Source organism: Citrus clementina, unplaced genomic scaffold (assembly GCF_000493195.1).
Source record: "Citrus clementina cultivar Clemenules unplaced genomic scaffold, Citrus_clementina_v1.0 scaffold_6, whole genome shotgun sequence".
Taxonomy (NCBI): Eukaryota; Viridiplantae; Streptophyta; class Magnoliopsida; order Sapindales; family Rutaceae; genus Citrus; species Citrus x clementina.
Window position 1 is genome coordinate 12,279,319 of NW_006262139.1, and position 21,124 is coordinate 12,300,442.

Genomic DNA, 21,124 nt, shown 5'->3' on the forward strand with positions numbered 1-21,124 from the left:
TGATATAAGTGATAATTTAAGGGTATATAAGTAATAATAAAAAAAATTTAAGAGTATACAAGTGATATTTTTCAAGGATAAAATCATCAATTCACTATAATTCTATTAATTTTCAAACAACAGCTAACAATTTAATAATCGATAAATAATTTTTTTTAATTTAAAATAAATAATTAATACACTCTCAAAATATTATAATATTTTTAATAACAGAACATCAATAAGTAATACAAATCATAATATCCTAATAATTAACTCCCCCAACATTTCGCTGTTCCAGTGCAGCAGAGCAGTACGTCACTACGTTGTGGTTTCATTGAGAATTGTTTCATTCTTTTTCAGTTGTTCTGAAGAATTTCAAGGTAGTTACTCTGTTACTGCCTATAACTGCTCTGCTCCCTGAAGCACAAAGGGTTCGTTCTCTGTTACGTGCACAAGTTAGGGTTTTATTGAACAGGAGTAGCAATAACTCGCTGCAAAATCGGAGCTAATTCTTTCATTTCTGCTTCATATTTTGATCGGTACATTTATTTACTCAAAGCTAAACTCACTTGTTAAATGAATTATCTTCCTTTTAGGATCAATCAATACTACCCTTTATAAATAATTTGAACCCTAATTATCTTGTTACAATTATTCCGTAATTTATTGAGTATTATTTTGAATTAAGCTTTTTTGTTTTCCGTGAATGGTTTAAAAAAAAAGAAAGAAAGAAAGAAAGAGCTATAGTATTGAATTCTTTTAAGAGCAAATGAAGCGGTTCTGAAACTCTAGAGAGAATTAATGACCAATAGATTGAATCAATTTTCTCTGTTTCTTTGCTTGATAACTGAGAGTTGTTGACAACTATGTGTATTTGCCACTCCATTGTGTTTTCTAGTTTCTTCAATTTAGGGTTCTATTTGTAAATTAGAAGCCTGTAAAAGTCGATGCAGAAATGATTCAGATTAATATGACATTGCTTCAGTAAGTTTGCTTATTGAGATTTTAAAATCTTGTATCTGATATTGGCGTGGTGTGAAAGTACTGATGAATTTTCTTGATTAGTTTCTTGACATTTGGGATGCAAGTTTTGTCGTCTGTTTATCTTTGTTAAAGCAAAATGTCACAAAAGATATGTTTCAGATGGTTTCCCAGTATTTTACTTTCATGATCGTATTGTTTTATTTGATAACTTTCTTGATGCAATGTTCTTATTCGCATAACAGATTTTCTTATGGATGATATCAATTACTGTATACTTGGTGAAGATTTCTTCTGTGATGTGATATGTGCTGGAGTATGTGTTTTTATTTTCCTTGTCTCTGGAGAATGCCCCATATAGTCTATTTTGTCAGGATATTATCTAATACCTATCAGCATTATTAAGCATCAATCTGTTGAATTATATGGTTGAAAGAGTATGAACTATTTTTCTTACATCTTCAAATCTTTGACACTTCTTTCCAGGCTTTATGTAAAAGAGGGCTATATATGGAAACCATGCACAAAGAGTTGGAATCTGAATCTTCTTTGACAGGGGTTTTTGAGTTGCCAGGAGAGCCTGCTGTTGTTATCAACGGGGTGCCTGAAATGCCTTCTATTGACAATGCTATTGTTCTCTCTAATAGTGCGAGTGATGCTGAATCACCAGGAGATGCTGGTTTTGGTGAATGGTTGGAAGGGAGGGAAGTTCGGAAATTGTTTGGGGAGCAATATTACTCCGGTACCGTGACCCAGTTTGACAAGGAAAATGGCTGGTATAGGGTAGAGTATGAAGATGGTGATTTTGAAGATCTTGACTGGCATGAGTTGGAAGAGGTGCTTTTGCCTCTGGATATTTCAATTCCACTGAAAACATTGGCTATGAGGGTTGTCAAGAAGAACCAGAAACCAGTTCAGAAATCTGGTAGAAGTAAGGCTCAGTCATGGAAACATAAAGCCCAAAGAACAGAGAATAAGGGAAACACTACGGATGCAGATGAAGCTTCAGGGACACAATTAAATATTCCATAGAAGGTGAGTGGATTTGTGACACTTCAGAAACTGATAAGCAGAGGCCACAAGTAGTGAACCAGCTAAAGAAATGCAACTGACCCAGCTATTTATATTCAGAATTAGGTAGAGACTTCTTGAGTACAAAATTTGGGAGCCAAGTTTCGAGGTGAAACTTAAAAAATCCTATGTTTCTAGCAATTAATGTGTTGTTCGTGTTTAATGTCTTTTCTTGCTACATATGTAATGTCAAGAAAAAGAAAAGACATTTTTTTTGAACCTGTGTAAAAACTGATGCCTGTTTATACTTGAGGTAGAAACAAACAATTTATGTTATTTCTCGTCTACAATTTGCTTGTGAGCCTGCTACCCTGTTGTTGTGCTCATGAATTTAGTTTCATTATTTGTGGTTTAATTCTAGATAAGAACTGGGTGAAAAATAGCTGTAACAGTTCAATTCAGCAGTTCTGATACCTATTAGCCGAAGTTTTCAGAGCAGGACTATATTTTTGTACTTGTGAGATTGCAGCATGAAACGTCCTGCCCCTAAGACTTTCGTTATATGTATTCGTGGATGGTACAGTTGTCAAGATGATGCCTTTGTTGTTGCTGGTTAAGTAAGAATTGTGTGCTCATTTTGTTTGCTAGAAACGAGAAAAGTGCGTGCTATTTAGTCACAAGGATTATAGCTGATTGTGATATTCACACACCTTTCGTTCACTTAGTCTAAATATGTATGGCAAAATAATTTAACTAATTGTTTTAATTCACTTCTTCAATATTTTCTCTGATATTAATTTTAATATATTACTGTATTTTTTTTTCGTTTTAAACAATTTGCTAACCAAACAAGGTAATAGAAAGAACTGTATGAATATTAGTTTCATTCTTACTTTTTTTTATTCTTTTAAATTTTTAAAAGACTTATTTTTTTGTATACTCTTATTTTATCTCATTTTAATTAATATTAATTATTGAAATATTGGAGAAAATTTAAAATAAAAATTATTATTATTAAGGCAGGCCCGAATTGAAAGTTTGACACTGCAAATTGTGCTCTTACTGTTGGAATCGTTGAAGAGCCAAAAATGGTATTTTATGATATATTGTTGACTTGATTTGTACTGAAACCATCTGTGGGACGCGGCATCAGCTTCCAGAAAAAATTTTGTACCTGTCGAAGTGAACTTGATGATCATAATTTTCTATGGGCATCGGCTAAGTTACGAAATTCTGTAAATAGCAACCATCCTTTGGGAATTGTTAGATTTCAAGACTTTATGATGTTATTTGACAGAGGTGAAAAAATCACTTCAAAGAAAATTAGTGGTGGGCAACCTGCTAATAAACTAGTATCACGTTGCAAACGCGTGATTATTTTGGTTTTACTAACAAATGTTTTACGATTAAATTGTTAATGCATTTGGTCTAAACATTCTATTGTTCTACTTCTCCATCTTATTAAAAATAATTATGAATAAATCAAGGATAGTATGTTGGATAAAGTTAAAAAATAATAATTATTTTTATTTCAATTTATGTGTGGAAATTTATATCTCATCTCTCATAATTAAGGATAGTAAAATGAATAAACGAATTGAATTTAAATAGAATCATAAATGAACTTACCAAAATTTGATAGATTCAAATTAAATTCATTTATTAAATTTATCATAATTTAGGGATGTGGATTTGATTCATTTATTAAATGAATATTCGTTTAATTCGTTTTTTTGTACAAAATTAAATGAATTGAATCAAATTTAGATTCGTTTACAATCTATTTAATTCGTTTGTGCATAATTAATAACAAATCAACCATACGTAGATTTGTTTACAATTCATTTACAAAAATAATAATTAATTAAAAAATCAAGCAAAAAAAATAGAAAAAAAATCACAAAATTGACATCCTACAAAAATACAAACGAATCTTAAACTAATAAATAAGTCAGTGACCTCAAATTTGGATTCAATTAATTTATTGAACAAATCAAATAAATGAATCGTATCCCCAAATCACCACCCCTACTTATAGTACCACTAATAATGATGATATTATTTAGTATCAGACAATTAAATAACAAAACTATCTAACTGGCTAACTTAGCTTTATCAACAATAGAAGTAGGATTTCCTTGGTCTACCCCTAAAATAGAAAGAAAGAAAGTGAGAAATCCAAATATTCACTATTTAGGTTTGAGCTGGGCTAAAGCACCTACTTGAGCATTGAGATTGAACAAATACGGAGATTCTACAGAAAGACTAACTTCTTTCTCAAATACAGAATCAACGAAATTAAAATCAAAATCACAAATAAGGAAACGCCCAGCGGGCAGGTAAAGCCAACAAGAAAGTTATAGAAATTGGCTCAAAAATTGAAAAATTTTATTTTAACTCATCCCTCCATCTTGCTAAGAATAGCATTGTCCTATGAAAAATGTTAAACAACACAAGTGACTTGCAATACTAGTACTAATAGAAATAATTTTCATATAGAAAGAATTATTATGACTCATGTGTTGTTAACTAATATTAATAAACTCGTGTGAGACACATTGGACAATAAATTTTTCTTACGTGCATAAATGTGTGTTTGTGTGTACACTCTTATTAATCCAAATTGATTTCAAAAGGTAAAAACTTATTTTACCTTATGCGTATGTATAAATAACATAGAAATGTATTGTCTGATACATCAAATAATATAAGTATCTTATGCATATGTCGACATTCTTACTAATAAATGTTGATTTCATTTGTGAAAGATTGATTATAACTCATTATTGTTAACTAATTTTTATTAATAGTACGTAGGGATTAGGGAATGTATCTGACTGGGTAGGGAGTATTTCATTTTTAATAAATAATACAAAATCCAGGCCACTTTTGAGAGACAGGATAAGAAGGAGGAATCAGATTAATTTTTGAGATTACTATTATAGTCCCGGGTTTGGACTTATTAATAACATTTTGTACTAAAATAAAGGGACTACCGTGAAATTTTATCATTTATGCAATCACCACTGAGATTGCAGTGAAAGTGGTGATTTCAGAAATTTCGAATCTCAATACAAGTCTAATAAAAATTACTCAAATCTTTTTATTTTAATCTTGTAGAATAATATGAAGAATTGACTTCTCTTCTAAGTCCTAACTATTGAATTAATTTTCCATAACATAGACAGACCCCTATGTTTGATGTTCAATATAAAAGATTTTACGAAGTTGAGACTCACGTTTATTCCTTTTTAATATAAATAAAAATTGTTATCATTATAAATTAATTAAAGGGAAAAAGACATCCCTAAAGTTTGAAAAAATAATCACAAAAATTTTTAAGTTTTAAAACTAGGGATATGGAGACTTTTTTTTTTTTCTAATAATACCATTTGACTATAGTAATTAGAAAATTGACTTTTAAAGTTTAATTAATATAAATTTAATATGAATTATATATTCTATCTAGTAGACTAATAATATTAAATCATTTTTTAACATATAAAATAAGTTAAAATTTTAAATTATTATATTTATTTTAGTAATAAATATATTTGTAATATTATAAAATTTTTAAGTAAATCTTTGGGTTAAATAAATTTTACAATTAAAAAAATCTTTATATTAATAATATTAAAATTAAATTTTACATAATATTTAAAATAATTTTAATTTTAATTAATTTATTTTAATATTACGTCTGTATCTATTATTAAAAATTACTTTAATATAATAAAATAGGTCTAATAGATTGAAAAATATTAAAATATTTTTTAATATTAAAATTATTTTGAAATGGATATATTATTACATTTATTTTAATGCTATATTTCCATTTGTTATAAAATTTTGGGTTATTTTTTGGGAAATTTATAGAGTTAAAGGGTATTATGGTAAAAAAAGAGTTTTGGTATCCCTTTTGTGACCGTTTTTCTAAACCTTGGAGATACATAACTATCCTTTTTCCTTAACTAAATAAAAAAAAATTAAAAGTTAATCCTAATGGGAATTTGTCAAACTTAAATAAATTGGTTTTGCGTGTAAACACACAAAATTAATAATTTTTATAAAAAAAAATATTTGATAATTTTTGCGCATTATGATTTTTACCTTTCATAAATTTCCAATTTTTTCCCACTGGTGAAGGAGACAAATCTCAGCGAATGCACTTTTTGAATATTTTTTATTTTTTTTCCCTGTCTAGTATAGTAATATTGTAGTTTTAAAATAATAATTATTAGTTGTGTTGTAATACTAAAATAAATATTTTATATTATTAATTTTATTTTTTATTATGTTATTTTGATATAATTAGTAATAATAATAATTTTATTTCCTAATTAATAAGAATAATTTTAGATTTTTATAGTATATATGAGGATATATATGAAATTATATTAAGTATAAAATTAATTCTTAAAATTATATTTTGAAAGATTTCTTTTTTTTTTAATGTGATGGGGACAATATAATTTTATTAAAAGTGATTTTTAAAAAAATTCACTAAATATTAAAAATAATTTTTTAATTTTTAAAATTACTTTTAAACCTCGGTCTCAAATTGACTAACTCAACCCTCATATGTACTTATCAGTCTTTTCACATTCAAGATGTGCACACTCTGCACCAACGACCCACGTTTATCCAATTTTCCTCTCAAGAAAAAATAGCTTCTGCTGCTTCTTTGGTGACGTGATTTATAAAACTTCTCCTTTATTAGACTCTTGCCATTCCCTGCTCTGACTCTCACTCTCTTTCCCTGGCCTGTCTCTAGGGTTCTTAACGATCAATGCTCTCAGTTTTCGTTTGTTTCCCCAGAAAATAACCCCAAGGTACTGTTGCTCACCCTTTAACTCCATGTTTTTTCATTAGTTAGAATGAATAAACGTTGTCTGGGTCGTTATCATACATGCAGAGTTAGTTAAGGCAAAAGAGATTTTTTTTTTCTTTTTTCGGTCTATAATACATGGAAAATCAAAATACATGTTTTTTTTTTTAATTATCTTCTCTTCATGGAATTGAACTTTTCAACCAACCAAATGGGTCGTGATCATTTTATTTGTTGTTCTCTTATAAACATTTCATGGATGCCTTGTGATTGCTACGGTTAAGTTTTGTTTCATGGATGCCTTTTGTTTTGGTTGCATTTTTGCATTTTGTATTTGCAAGAATCAATTGGTACATTGTCTAGTTCTATACTAGAACTCGTATTTGCTAATATTTGTGATTAGTCTTCTATGCTTTGTTTCGTTTAATTCCAAATTGAATGCCATTCTGAATTGTGCCCAGAGGTTGTATTAACCTGTTAGGCCATGCAAAGTTTTGTTTTTACTGATCATTTCATTGCATAATGAGGAGTCTTTTGATTCAATATTTTGGATCCTTTTGCTTGATTATACCAGCAATGAGGCATCATAGTTGGATTTGATATTTTTTCTAATCTTGACTGTCAAATGCTTGGTTTTAGTTGGATTTTACAGTTGGTAGATGTTGAAAAAGGCGACTAGAGCTCCAAATGTACCTGAACCTGTTTGCGTGGATAGTGACTTTATTCCATATCTCTCTTCTCAACATCAGCATGTAATCTCGAAACCCGAGAAAGATGGAGAACCAAGTTCAATTGGGATAGTGAAGAATGTGGGGTTGAACCTTTCACAGATGGAAAATTTGTCGCATCAACATCGTTGTAGAAAGAATAAGCGTAAAACAATTCCCAATCAGTCAGATAGTATTGCGTGGTATCCTTCTTATCTCAATCAGATGGTGCAAGGAAATAAGTTTGGGGCTGCTTATGGTGCAAGAACAGGTCGAATAAAGGGGGAGTATGGTGTGGAACTATCGACCTGCATTGACGCAGCTCTGGCTTTGATGGAACTGGCAAATGAGAGTTTGGGTTTGCCTAAGAACAGATTATACTCTAATGTTGATCAGACACCAAGTGGTTTGGTGTTAATGGATCAATTGAATGATACAATTACCTACAGTAACCATTCTCAAACTGCTGGTTACAAGACCAAGCTGTTTGAGAAGTTCCAACAATCTTCAGTTCATAATGAGGAAAATGGAGAGAGGTTACCCAAGAAGAAGAAGAAATTCAGGAATGCACCCTCTTTGCCTCCAACAAAGTACAAGAATGATGATGATGGTGAGGAGAATAATTTGCAGAACAAAGTACAGCAACGTGTTAAAGCTTGTATGAAATGGGGTTGTGATCCATTAGACATGTCAATGATGTCATCATTCAAATCTGAAACAGAGAAAAAGAAGCAGAAGAAAAAGGTAGGTGTACCATTCATGTCTGGCCTGGTTGAATATGATTGTATTCAGTTCGATTCAAGAAAGGTCCTTGATGAACCAGTTATTTCTACTTTGAAGAAACATGCTTTGACAAAAGGAGAAACTAATGATAGCTCTTCATATGGGTTAAATGCTAATTCATTCCTGTCAAAAAGAAGAGCTAAAAATAATGCAATGCCAGAAAAAAAACCATTAGGAAAGCTGGAATTACCTCCAGTAAGCCCCAAGGTTCATAAGGGATTCTCATTCTCCATTATGCATTTTCTTTCTGCCATTCGCACTGCAATGGTCACGCCAGAAGGAGAAGAAGATACTTCTGTAATTGGCAAGCACCTTCGGAAGGACAATTTTAATATTGCACAAACAGAGAAAATGAAGTTGCCTTCTCTCACCATACATCAAATTATTGAACGTGTGAGAAGAAGTCCAATAGGTCCTTGTATTCTTGAAGCCAGGGAGCCTCTTGAGGATTTAGTGAGAGGTGCTTTGCATATATTTTCTTCTAAGCTAGCACCTTTAGGTGTCAAGGATTGGCAGCCACTCACTTCATATCTGAAATCGACGAAGAGTTGGTCCTGGATTGGTCCAATTTCCTTTAAGCCAGCTGAAACCATTGAGGAAGAGGTATCTGTTAAAGCTTGGGGTCTCCCACACAAAATGCTAGCAAAGTTAGTTGATTCTTTTGCTAATTGGCTGAGAAGTGTTCGAGAGACACTTCAGCAAATTAAAAGCCTTCCTGCACCACCTATGATTTCAATGCCAAAAACTGCAGATTTGGAGCAAAGATTAAAAAGTGCAAGGCCTCGGAAGTGTACAGCCACCATTAGCCCATCCTCTGCAGAACTAAGGGCTTATTTCCATATTGAGGAAGCTCTCAGGTATTCAGTTCCAGAAAGAGCTTTTTTATATACAGCAGTGGATGGTAGAAAATCCGCAGTTGCTCCTATGAGAAGGAGCAGTGGCAAGCCATCATCAAAAGTCAGAGACCATTTTATGCTTAAAACAGATCGGCCACCTCATGTCACCGTGCTGTGTCTTGTGAGGGATGCAGCTGCGAGGTTGCCTGAAAATATGGGTACCAGGACTGATGTTTGTACGCTTATGCGTGACTCACAGTACATTGTTGAAGATATCTCTGATGAACAGCTTAATCAAGTTGTTAGTCGTGGTCTTGATCGTTTGCATTATGAAAATGATCCCTGTGTACAGTACAATGGAGATACAAAGTTATGGGTTTATTTACATGGAGATAGAGAAGAAGATGACTTTGATGATGATGGTACCACCCATAGAAGAAGCTGCTAACGGCAATGGCAATGGCAAAAACTGGTAGGAATTTCTTGTAATCATATAGGTTCTGTTCTCATTATAACTGCTTCTCTGATATAAGTGATCTAGTATGAACGTTGGTCATAAGATTGATCTTTTCATGCGTCCTGCAACGAAATTTTCTGGATTATTTTTTGTTTGAAATCCACCACTATTAAATTGACACGTCAAATTTGTGTTTGAATATTCTTACATGAAAAATAATATAGGTGTGTTCGTATTAGCTCAAATTTGGTACGATTCATTGAAAACATGACATAAATATAAAATGATTACATCAAGTACCGACATTAGTTATAGAACTTCTTGTTGGATTTGCTATCTTTAAGAACCAACTTATGTGGTAAATGCGTTGCGGTTGTATAAATCAGAATGTGGCTGAGAAATGATAAAATAAGTAATCATTTTTTTAAGAATGCAATATTATTTGTCCAATTCGTTGTGTTTGTATTATTGATCTAAAACATTAGACTAAATAAGTTTTAGATTTTTTGGGGGTTTGAAGAGACTTAGCTGACTGGTTTTTAAGTGGTTTTATTTGACTAACTAATCGAAGTTAAATTTAAAGGGGAGTATTGATAATATCCCAAGCTTTTAATTTTAAATTTCATCTCAAATGATGTGTTATTAATTGAGTAGTTGGTAATTTTTTATAAGATCCAAGTGAATTAATTGTACTATTTTATCAATCAATTAATGAATGCTACATCATTTGTGATATATTTTTATGATAAAAATTTTGGAATGTGTAGCATTACTCTTTTAAGAGAAGTAGAGTCTTGAAAAATTAATTTAAACTTTATCCACCCTTTACTTTTAGAAAACAAAAATTTATTTTTTTAATGTAATTTAGATACGTTTCTTAAAAAAAAAAAAATAGAATGTTACTATTTTAGAAATTTAAAAGATTTAATTTTGTCCTTATATTTGGAATGCTTACCCTAATCCCAATTGTATATTAATTAATTAAACCGAAGGTGCGGCAAAGATGCCCGTATTAGAACACACATGCTTACAAGCACGACCAAGCACTAAGCCCTTAGATTAGTTCACAAATGAATCATAGGCTGCATGTTTTCACGGGGTTTTGTCAGGTGTGAATATTATTTTTCTTCGAACATGTACAAAAAAGAAACCCTGTTGTGCTATACAAAGTCGCCAAACTCTATCAATCATCTATAGGTCTTCCTGTTCACAAAAATTGAAACAGACATCGTCAAGTAAGAGCTTACACAAGGCTCTGAGAGTCCTTGATAGTTGATATCATGTCGCCCAGAACTAGAGTCAGTACAAAGACCGAAGTCCGTCTTTGGCTCATTCAGGACTTTCTACAAACAGATTCCAAGCATCTCCATTCGCAACAATTTAACCATGATTTCACCGGTACAAATTCAACGTTTGGATCATCAAATGTATTTGATCAGTTGCTTGACACTTCTGTTGTTGATGTGGAGAACTCAATCTCCATGCATCATGATTTGCACAGGGAACGGCTGAAAATTGATGCGAGTTTTTTTGTCAAATGCCAGTGACTTCATGTGGGTCTACACGGAACATCCGTGGTGGTACTCAGTACCAGTGCTTAGCTGTAAGAAGTGGGTTTGTTGCAAATGTTTATGTAGGGAGTTCTTTGATCAGTTTTTGCGGCAAATGCGGCGAAAATATTGATGTATATAAAATGTTTGAGAAAATGCCCGTTAGGAACGTAGTGTCATGGACAGCCATCATTGCTGCCTTTGCTCAAGAATGGGAGGTTGATATGTTTTTACACCTTTATTGTATGATGAGAAATTCAGTGTTAGAGCCCAATGATTTTACGTTCACTAGTGTTTTGAGTGCTTGCACGGTCACTGGAGCTCTTGGACGGGGAAGAAGTGCTCATTGTCAGACGATTCGTATGGGTTTCTTTTCGACCAAATGAAAACTTTAGCCTATTTGCCCAAAATGCACGAGGAAGAGGTTGATGATGCTTTACATGAAAGGATAGATAGAACCGTCTTAAGTTATAAATAGTCAAAACCCTAACGTTTGTTTTCATCTAAAGCTCACGCCATCATTGTCACTTGCTGCCATCGTCAACACTTTCATGTGCGCTATCAATTGAAAACTCCTGAAATCCGATGGTTTCAGTTCCATTCTCAAGATGATGGTGCATTGGACGCAATTGAGTTCACAGAGAGATAGAGATGAAGATCTTTTCTAATCTTCGCTTAGAAGTAGCTTTGATTCAACATAAAAGGCTCGAAATTGTTAGGTGAGGTTCTATCATTTCCAATTTCATAGCTTTTATTGAAGCATGCCAATGATGATTAGTGACCAGTAATACCTTGATTGCTTTGCAATTGATTGATGCTGATACTGTATCACATTATTTATTCGTGTGTGGTATGTGTGAAAATGGTTATGAGCAGAGAGCTGAATTTGTACCGAAGTATTTGATAATCATCTTGCATAATTAATTAAATGCCAGATGATTAGCCAATATCACTCAACCTACTAGCCAAATTCCCATGTAATATCACTGTTTATTGCTGGCATTGCTATAATAAGGAGCCAGATTTGTCTAAATTCATCATATAAATTGAGTTACTTGTTTTCAATTCTGTTTGAAACGCTATCAAATCATTGGCTCTTGTTCTGGAACTTGCGATTGTAATTAGTTTAGAGTGGAAGTATGTGAATAATTACAATTTACTAGTTGAGTATATTCTCTCAAATTAGTATAAGTGTCCAGGTTGAAGCAGTAGAAGCGATTGATCGTAGCATAGTATTTTCCCTTATTTTTTATTTAGATCATCTATATTTCCTTTTATTAGAGTTTTTTTTATTCTGTTTCTTCCTTTTTCCATTTTCCTTTTAACTATTATATGTTTAGAAAATTTATGATTCTTTTCAGTTTTCACTCTTGTCTAAAGTATTAATTAAACAATGGTCCTGACATTTTTCAGGATTATTAGGCTTGCACCACATGGGAATTTCAAACAACAATTGGCTTGGCAAGAGTCCATATTGTTAAGGTTCAATCGATAGACTGTCTCTTTCCTTTACCCTGTAGACAATATGGCTGTGATGAATATTGAAAGTGAGATTCTTGAGTAATTACTTGGAAAACATGCTTTTGGCTTAAACTAACACTCAGAGACAAAAATAACAATGGGATTTGGAGAGGCCCTTCATTCTCTGGACCTTTAAAAATGCCCAATGGATGAGACCTTTACTATTGGTAAACTTCCTTATCTTTTTACTTAGTAAAGTTAAGAGTCTTTGATGCACAAAAATTAGGCAAAGAGCAAAAGAATAATCCAAAATTAATTAAAATTTATTGCATTCAATTTATTTACAAAATTGTTATTTTTGATATTGATAGAAGGTGATTTTAAAATCAATATTGTGTATAAGTTACCTCATTCTTATGTAAGAAATTACTTTCCAGGTTCTGCTGAAGGAAGACTAATGCAAGTGGTTAGACAGTTAGTGAAGGCAATACGATAAGGAGAAAGTTGGATTATTTAGGTTAATGGTTGTGAAGATATTTTGGGATTCATAAATTTAAAGGGTAACCTTCAAATGGTATTGGCACTTTTTGTCTTATTTTTAGAGTTATTGCATTAGTAGGACAGCTCGAGTAAAAGCGACTTTCCAGCACTTATTATGGCATGCTACATTACTGAATCAGCTGATATTGGATCAAATGGGATATCGAGACTCAGTAACAACGTTCTTGCCGGCATTGCAAGCTCAATTTGAACACTAACAAGTTCAGAGATGCCAAAGCAGGGGAAGCAAGTTCCTGTTTTTCATGGTAATTGCTTTTTTCCAATTCATTTATCTAGCATTTGATTAAAAATGGGGGTTCTATTTCATTTTGCCTTTACTTTGCAGGTATAACAGACTTTGCTGAAGTGTATAGCTTCACAGGGAGTTCCTTTAATCTGGCACCAAAGGCCATTATGAAAAGCCCGAAGAAATGAATACCATATATTTCTGAAACAGTGAGTTAATTTGTACTGTTTTGTCAGCTTTACTAGTACATGCTATTGGTAGGTACCTAGTTTAAGATACCCTTATTTCACATGTTGCTCTGCTCTAAAAATGATTAGTCTTTATGAGTTATTTGGAAAGAGAAAATGATTACCGTTTGATGCTTTATCTGGAATTTTTTTTTTTGTAAGCTTTTTCTCTTGTTTGGACATTATTTAGGGCTGGGCATGCGGTTTGTTTTTACCGAACCGAACCAAAATTGCTCAGTTCATTTTGGTTCGGTTAACAAGTGAAAACCGAACGTTTAGTAGTTTATGACCGAATAGTTTGTGTTCGGTTCGGTTGAAGGCACAAACCGATTGGTTCATGGAAATTTCAATTGAAAAAGATAAAGAAAAACCGAAGCTTTTAACTAGACTAAAACTTAGCAGAGCAGCAGCCATCGCAGCAGGTGCAGCGGCGCAGGAGCAGCCGCAGCCCCTTCTCTCTCTCTCTCTCTCTCTCTCTCTCTCTCCCTCACGGCCACGATAACTCTCGACTCTCTCCGTCTCCGGGCACCATCTTAGCCAACTCGCGGGAGATTGCAGCCTTGTTCAGCATCGATTGGCTCGCAGCAGACGGCGGACATTATCGTGATTCAGCTATAGGTCTCGCAGCCATCGGTTCTTGCATATATTTGGTTTTTGTCCTCTGGTTATGTTATTGGATAAAAGATTTGTAAATGTGAACTTGATTCAAGAGATTGGAGACTAACAATCGTGTGATTCTTTGTTTGATGGTAATGCTGTCTGATAAAGATTACTGGGCCAAAGCTGGCGAGCTCGCTGTTAAAACAGCAAATTATAAATCTAGATAAATTTAGAAACTGAAAAATTTTAGAACTTCGGTTCAGATCTAAATTTCGGTTCATTTTTTTGAAACCGATCGGTTTCAGTTAGGTTCTTCGGATTTGGATCAAAACCGAACTGAACCGTAAATTGCCAGCCGCTAGACAATTTTCTTAAAAGTTAGTTCGCTTTATTAGCTATTTATAGATTTCCTGATCTGAGATGGTAAACTCCTTGACGCATAGATCCAGATTCTTAGCGTACATAAATTATTACTTATGATTAGTGTTGACACATCATAATCCACACATCCAATTGTAAATTGTTGATTGTCTTGTACTTGGATGAGCAGAGCATTAGAAACTACTTACAATCTAAAAGGGATCATGGTCTGCTTTGGAAAGTTGATGAATCAGTTTGCCTAGTTGGTGGCTTCTCCATAAGTTTCTCACTTGGTTTCTCTATCAATATGGGAAGACCACATGGAATATTAACTCCTAGGTTTCCCAGAACCTTTCAGCGATATATTTTTTTTATCAAAGGCATCATTTATGTTAAACAATTTATGGTTCTCATTGTTACTAATTATTATAGTCAGATAGTTATAACGAAATGAATTGATGTGTTGTGATCTATTGTATTATCACATTATATTTTGGGTATTTATTCTTTTTATTCCTTCATTTGGTGGGTCTTGAATCTTGATTAATGGAGGTGTTGTGGAGTGGTTGAGCTTAGAATTTATAAAAAGTAAGATTATATGACAAATGGTCGAAAGGACAGGGGGCTGTTATTCAAATTTCGTCATTGTATTTACTTTTGAATGCAAACTTAATAACTGTTTGCTCATGCTTAAATTTTGAAATGGTTAAATGGGTATTAGTTGATGTACTAGTATGTGAATACGATGCCGATGCAGTCCCTTCATGGGGCTGTCCTTTTTGCCTTTTTAGGGGCTCATACATTTTGCAGCCACTCATCCGCTGTCGCTAAATTCTTGCGACGCCTCGTATGTTTTACGATGACCACATTGCTATAAGTGCGATGGCTTTTTAGACTTCACAAATGAAAAATAACGCGATTACTCGCATCAACTTTCTCCCGCTGTATTGCTGTTGTTGAGGGCTATCAGAAATGTAAATAGCCCAGTGGCCTTTTTCTTGTTGCGACTTCTAACTTTTGCTTTGAATAATAAAGCTAAGGAGGATAAGAGTGCAGTGGATAAAGTGCTTGCTAAGTTTATAATTTCAAACCACACTTTCCTTGAAGTTTCTGAATTTGAACTACAATTTCTAGTTGACTTGAGTAAGAACATTGAAGAATTTTTTCCGTACTTATGATTTACCAAATTCTACGACCGTATACGTATGAAGGAATTGAAAAATACATTTGAATATCAAGAAATTTTTTACGTACCGGCTATACACTTATTTCTTAGACTAAAAATAACCAATTAAAAGTCCAAACATGCACATGCCGCACCAAGAAAATACAAATTTACTAAAACCAACTTCCATTTTCATTTTTTCAATCTGACGGTGAGCATCTAAACGGCTGACTGCTGATTTTGTGGCTCCAAAACGCGGCGATTCATCATTGTCCCCAGCAAATTGAATATCTGGGGAGTTGCTTCATAAAGCAGGTCATAGAGTTGCTGATGCCAGGCGTGCGCTACCGTTACAAAGCAAATGACCCATAAGACCAAGCTGAACCAACCCACAGGCGGAACAAGGATTATCAGAAGCAAAATTGAAGCAAGAGCTCCGGCGAGGAGACTGATCTTGCCAAAAATTGCATGGCGCAGCTTTATTTGAGTAGCTAGTAGTATAGCATGTACAAGCAGAACAGCAAAGAATGCCACCATGACCCTGTAGTGTGTGTCAAATGGGTTGGCATCTTTTGACTGGAGTTTAACTTGGAGCAGGGTGCACGATGTGTTGATTAGAAACACGATTATGGAAGAACACTGAATGTAGAAATTCATTCCTCGCTCGTTCTCGCTGTCTCCATTAGAAGAAAAAATTGCATTACAGTAAGTAGGTTTGAAAGGAAGTTGTCAAATAATTAACTAAATCAAAAATGAAATGATGACCTAAAACGCATGTTAATTAAGAAATTTTGCACTAACCTTTGAGTCGTACCGAAATCATTTGCATGGTTGTTTGGCATTTTATCCAGTGTTTTCTCTAAACTCCAAATCAATCTCTGACTGTGGTGTTAAGAAGCAATGTTAGCCTCGTTGGGTTTGTTTTTATAGGCAAATTAAGCATTTGCATGGTCTTAGCATGCAACTCAGCATTAATTAATCATTCGCATGGTCGGAAAGTTGACTTGCCAGGGGTTGAAGTCAAAAACAAATCAACCCGTCTATTTTTCCGTCTTATAAACCACTCCCGAATAATTTGTGGAAACAATTATAATTCGTTAAGAAACGGCCCGTTTAATTGAGTTCTTCAGTCTTACTACTGTCACCCCACTCCAGCAATATTCGTTTGAATGAGAGGGCCGTCATTTATTTATTTATTTATTTTTGCATTAGCAGAAAATTATAGAGTTGCTGTATTTGCACAGTTTCATTAGTCGCATAGAATCCTTATTTTATTAAAATTATTTTCAAGGACAAATATAGATAAAATTAAATCCAGCTACTCCCATCATGGATCCGCCAATGCGTATCAGAACATTTTCTTGCATATTAATTAAAACTCAATAACGAAAATTAAATGGAAATAAAGCAATGCTTATAAGCCATACAATCAATCTAATGACCTCTTGGTATTTGAGAATTTATATTAAAAAAAGAATAACTGATAAAATTGATTTACCGAAGATTTTCTCTATCCCATGCATCTGAGATAACTAATTCTTTCTTAAGGAAAAAGATTTCACTTCTATAATAACTTTATTATAAGAATAAATTTTAATATATCCCACTTAGAATGATGATCTCTAATTTATCCCTAAGGTTTGCAAACATCAATTTATTCCCTTTATCATTGGAAAAAAAAAAAGTAAAAAATTTCATCATCCATGTGACCAATTTACCTTAATCTTTTTAGTGATAAATCGAGGTAAATTAAAATTTTTACAATCTTTGAGATAAATTGAAGATTGTAATTCTATATGGACATGGACATCATAACTAACATTGCCTTAAAGCGTTCTAATTTGAGTTATTTGTGACCTCGTCTAACCTCGTCTATTAGCTAGTCCCCTTCAATTCGTGAAAAAAAGTCCCCGTTGCTTGAATTCTTAGTCAAACCTCTTTCTCACCATCCCCTCCCGCGGCCTCCCGTATAATTCGAATAATTCGCGGAAACAATTATAATTCGTTAAGAAACCGGCCCGTTTAATTGAGTTCTTTAGTCTTACTAGTGTCTGCCCAGCAATATTCGTTTGAATGAGAGGGCCATCATTTTCTTCTTCTTCTTTCTTTCTTTCTTTCTTTCTTCTTCTTCTTCTTCTTTTTTTTTTTTTCCAGCAGAAAATTGTAGAGTTGCACTATGTGCATAGTTTCATTAATCACGTAGAATCCTTATTTTATTAAAATTATTTTTAAAGACAAATATAAATAAAATTAAGTCCAGCTAATCCCATCATGGATCCGCCAATGCATATGAGAACATTCACTTACATATTAATTAAAATACAATAACAAAAGTAAATGGAAATGAATCAATGCTATAGGCCATATAATCAATCTAATAACCTCTTGGTATTTGATAATTTATATTAAAAAAAAAACTAACTGATAAAATTGATTTACGGAAGATTTTCTCAATCCCATGCATCTGAGATGTAAATAATTCTTTCTTAAGGAAAAAGATTCTACTTCCATATAACTTTATCATAAGAATAAATTTTAGTATATTCCAACTAAAATGATGATCTCTAATTCATTCCTAAGGTTCTGTTAGCTATTTAATGTAATAATGTAAGTCTTAGTTACGTATATCTGATTGTAAATATTAGTGTAATGTATACTATAATAATAATTATAAATATCTATAAAATACAGTAATCTGATGCGTAACCAGTATTAAAAAAAAAAGGTTTTGTTAGCTAGTCCCCTTCAATTCTTGGAAAAAAAAAAATTGCCCCCTATGCTTGAATTCTTAATCAAACCTCTTTCTCACTATCCTCTCCCGTGGACCGCCGTATAATTCGTTAGACAAAGTCCCCTAAACGGGACTACTGTCACCACCTTAGGCCGGATGGGCGAGTGTCGCGGCTTGACTTGTGGAGAAAAGCCGTGTGACAACTATCCACCTCAGAATGAAACCGATAAATAATTCAATCGCTAAATCACATGATGTTGTCATGTTGTGCATCCATTCGAAGTAGATTTAAATTTAGGTGGGGAATCTTGGGTTTGTAGATTAAAAAAAAATAATAATAATAAAGTAGAATTAAAGTTAGCACCGCATGAACGTTGTGTCGTTGGTGGACTAGGCGTCCAACTCAATTGGAAAAGTTTACACGAGCACTCTTGGGTTTGCGCTTTTTTTTTTGTAATTTTTTTTCTTTAATAATGTTATCTTTAAATGAAAAAGGAAAAAGGCGTTTGTTTTTTTATTATAAAAGAAGAAAAAATTAAATGTAAAAAAGATAATTATATTTGTTTTATTATTATTAATTACATAAGTAGGGGTAATAAAATTCTCTAAGGGTTTAGAGTTCCATAGGGCTCCACACCCAAATAAAGTGAATTTTTAATAATTTTTAAGAAATGTAGTGGGGAATATGGAAAAATAATCCTAAATTCTTAATGAGTTGGAATTTAGTTTTGTACTCTCCATCCTATCTCCACCCCATTCCTTATTATATATAAATATTTTTTAAAATTTTTATTCAATAATTTTTATTTTATAAATTACAATGTTGGTTAATAATTTTTTTTACCTAATATAAATAGGTTATGACTAAAAGAAAATCCCACATTATAATTCTTATTCAATCCTAAAACATTGTTATTTTTTCTTTTTTCTCTCAAGGTGCTGCTCTCTTCAAATATTTTTTAATTTTGATATTATTTTAAGATATTATTTCAATCTTTTAGAGTTTTTTTTAAATAATTTAAATACTTTATAATATGACATGGATTTTATTTAAGTCTCTAAGTTTTATTTTACTGAAATCATTTATCCACACTTTCTATAAAATAAGTAAATGAGGGATGAGATGAAAATGGTAAAATCATTCTTCACATGGAATTTCTCATGTCCATTTTACTAAATTTATTAGAGGATTAGGTAGGGAACGCAGACGAAATTTTTAATGTGTAGGAAAATAGAGTAGGCCTCCCCACCCCCACCGTTTTCTATTATTCCTATTCATAACAGTGACCAAGTTGGATTCACTCCACAAAAGATAACTCATAACAATAAATATATATTGAAGGATCCCCTATATTATATGCACGTAACTTACAATCCTCTCACAACAACAGTAAATTTTTATTGAGTACCGAATCACTGTTCATATGAGAAGATTGTAAGTTATATGTATCTAACGTAACATTAGCCTATTTTGAATATTATCAGCTCCACTAACAATTACTGTCATATCATAATTACACTTGTTTATGATTGCGTAGCATAATTAAAAGACAAATCCACGACGTGCTGGTTAGATGTCGGCAAGCCCGTCGCCTGAAATTTCTAGAGACTTCAATCGCTAAATCATGTCCATAAGTTCTAGAGACTTCAGAGGAAGTCTTACTTCCTCTGTTACCTACCGACCTTTTAATTCGCGAATGGACGCCCCGTAAAATTGCAAAAGAAAAAGTCGCTTGTTTGACTCGTCGGATAATTCTACTGTGACAAACATGTCCATAAGCTCGTCGTACTTTGACTTCAAGTCTTGTTTTGACATTGCATTTCTTTTTTTCATTTCTTTTTTTAGCATCACACCATTCAAAAATTTACCAATTTCTTTGCTTTTTCTTGCCTTTGAGAGCATGTCATACGTACAAGCACCAAGCTTTTGGCAATTTTCTCTCTTCAAGTGGGCTTCTTACTGAGAGCTTTAATTCAAGAAAAATCAGTTAAGTGTATGGTTAATTTCAGTCAATTAATTGTTCATGTTTCTACATCACGTTACTTCTCTTGTACTTGCTGATTGATGCGTCAGGGTTCATGGAATCATATATTATTTGCATGTATGACCATCATTGTTATTTTCTTTACCTTGTTTGGGCTGGCCTGGTCTGATTTCAGTTCTCTCTTATCTTGTAAATTCTCCACTTATAGCGTAGAATTATGCTGTCAGCATGTGAGCTTTCACCTTAGGGAAGAATATTACATTCTTAGCTTTCATGTCTTTTAACCTTTTTAAATGCTAAATGTTATTATGTCATGTCCTTGACCGTTAAATTATCGTGAGCTGAGCTTTTTGTTTTTTTACTGTAGATATATTTGAATAGGTTTCGATTGGATTCTTCAGTCATTGACAACTATTGTTTTTCTGTGGAGTAAAAGCAATTATGGTTAGAGACAGAGATTTTGGGAATATTTGAAGTACTTAAATGACCAATTTATTGTGCGGAGGTTTTGGTATATATGGAGAAAATTACACTTCCCGGGGAAGGGAAATCCATCATTTTATAGATAGTGTGCACGGTATAAATGAATCTTTAGGGCCTAAATATGTTGTTTAGGGATAAGGATTCGGTACTTAGTTGAGCTTGTACATGATATAAATGAATATTTGAGTAC

At 32.8% G+C, this 21,124-nt stretch overlaps 2 protein-coding genes and 1 long non-coding RNA gene across 4 annotated transcripts; all 3 read left to right on the forward strand.

Moving 5' to 3' along the window:
• The first annotated feature begins 267 nt into the window (after positions 1-267).
• Positions 268-2,388, forward strand: LOC18039913 (dirigent protein 17). 2 transcript variants are annotated; one of them, XM_006428890.2, is made up of 2 exons: positions 268-521; positions 1,450-2,388. In XM_006428890.2, the coding sequence occupies exon 2, from the start codon at positions 1,474-1,476 to the stop codon at positions 1,993-1,995; it is 522 nt and encodes a 173-aa protein (XP_006428953.1). In that variant the 5' UTR covers positions 268-521; positions 1,450-1,473; the 3' UTR covers positions 1,996-2,388. The 2 variants fall into 2 exon arrangements, with proteins under 2 accessions (XP_006428953.1, XP_024037908.1); XM_024182140.1 differs by having other exon boundaries at positions 268-362.
• Positions 2,389-6,731: 4,343 nt separating this feature from the next.
• Positions 6,732-9,648, forward strand: LOC18039914 (nuclear factor related to kappa-B-binding protein). Its single transcript, XM_006428891.2, has 2 exons — positions 6,732-6,806; positions 7,442-9,648. The coding sequence occupies exon 2, from the start codon at positions 7,462-7,464 to the stop codon at positions 9,574-9,576; it is 2,115 nt and encodes a 704-aa protein (XP_006428954.1). The 5' UTR covers positions 6,732-6,806; positions 7,442-7,461; the 3' UTR covers positions 9,577-9,648.
• A 955-nt stretch (positions 9,649-10,603) lies between these two features.
• Positions 10,604-14,337, forward strand: LOC18038559. The gene is made up of 4 exons (XR_002904810.1): positions 10,604-11,854; positions 12,549-12,823; positions 13,034-13,402; positions 13,483-14,337. It is a non-coding gene; the product is annotated as an uncharacterized LOC18038559 (long non-coding RNA).
• Positions 14,338-21,124: the final 6,787 nt, after the last annotated feature.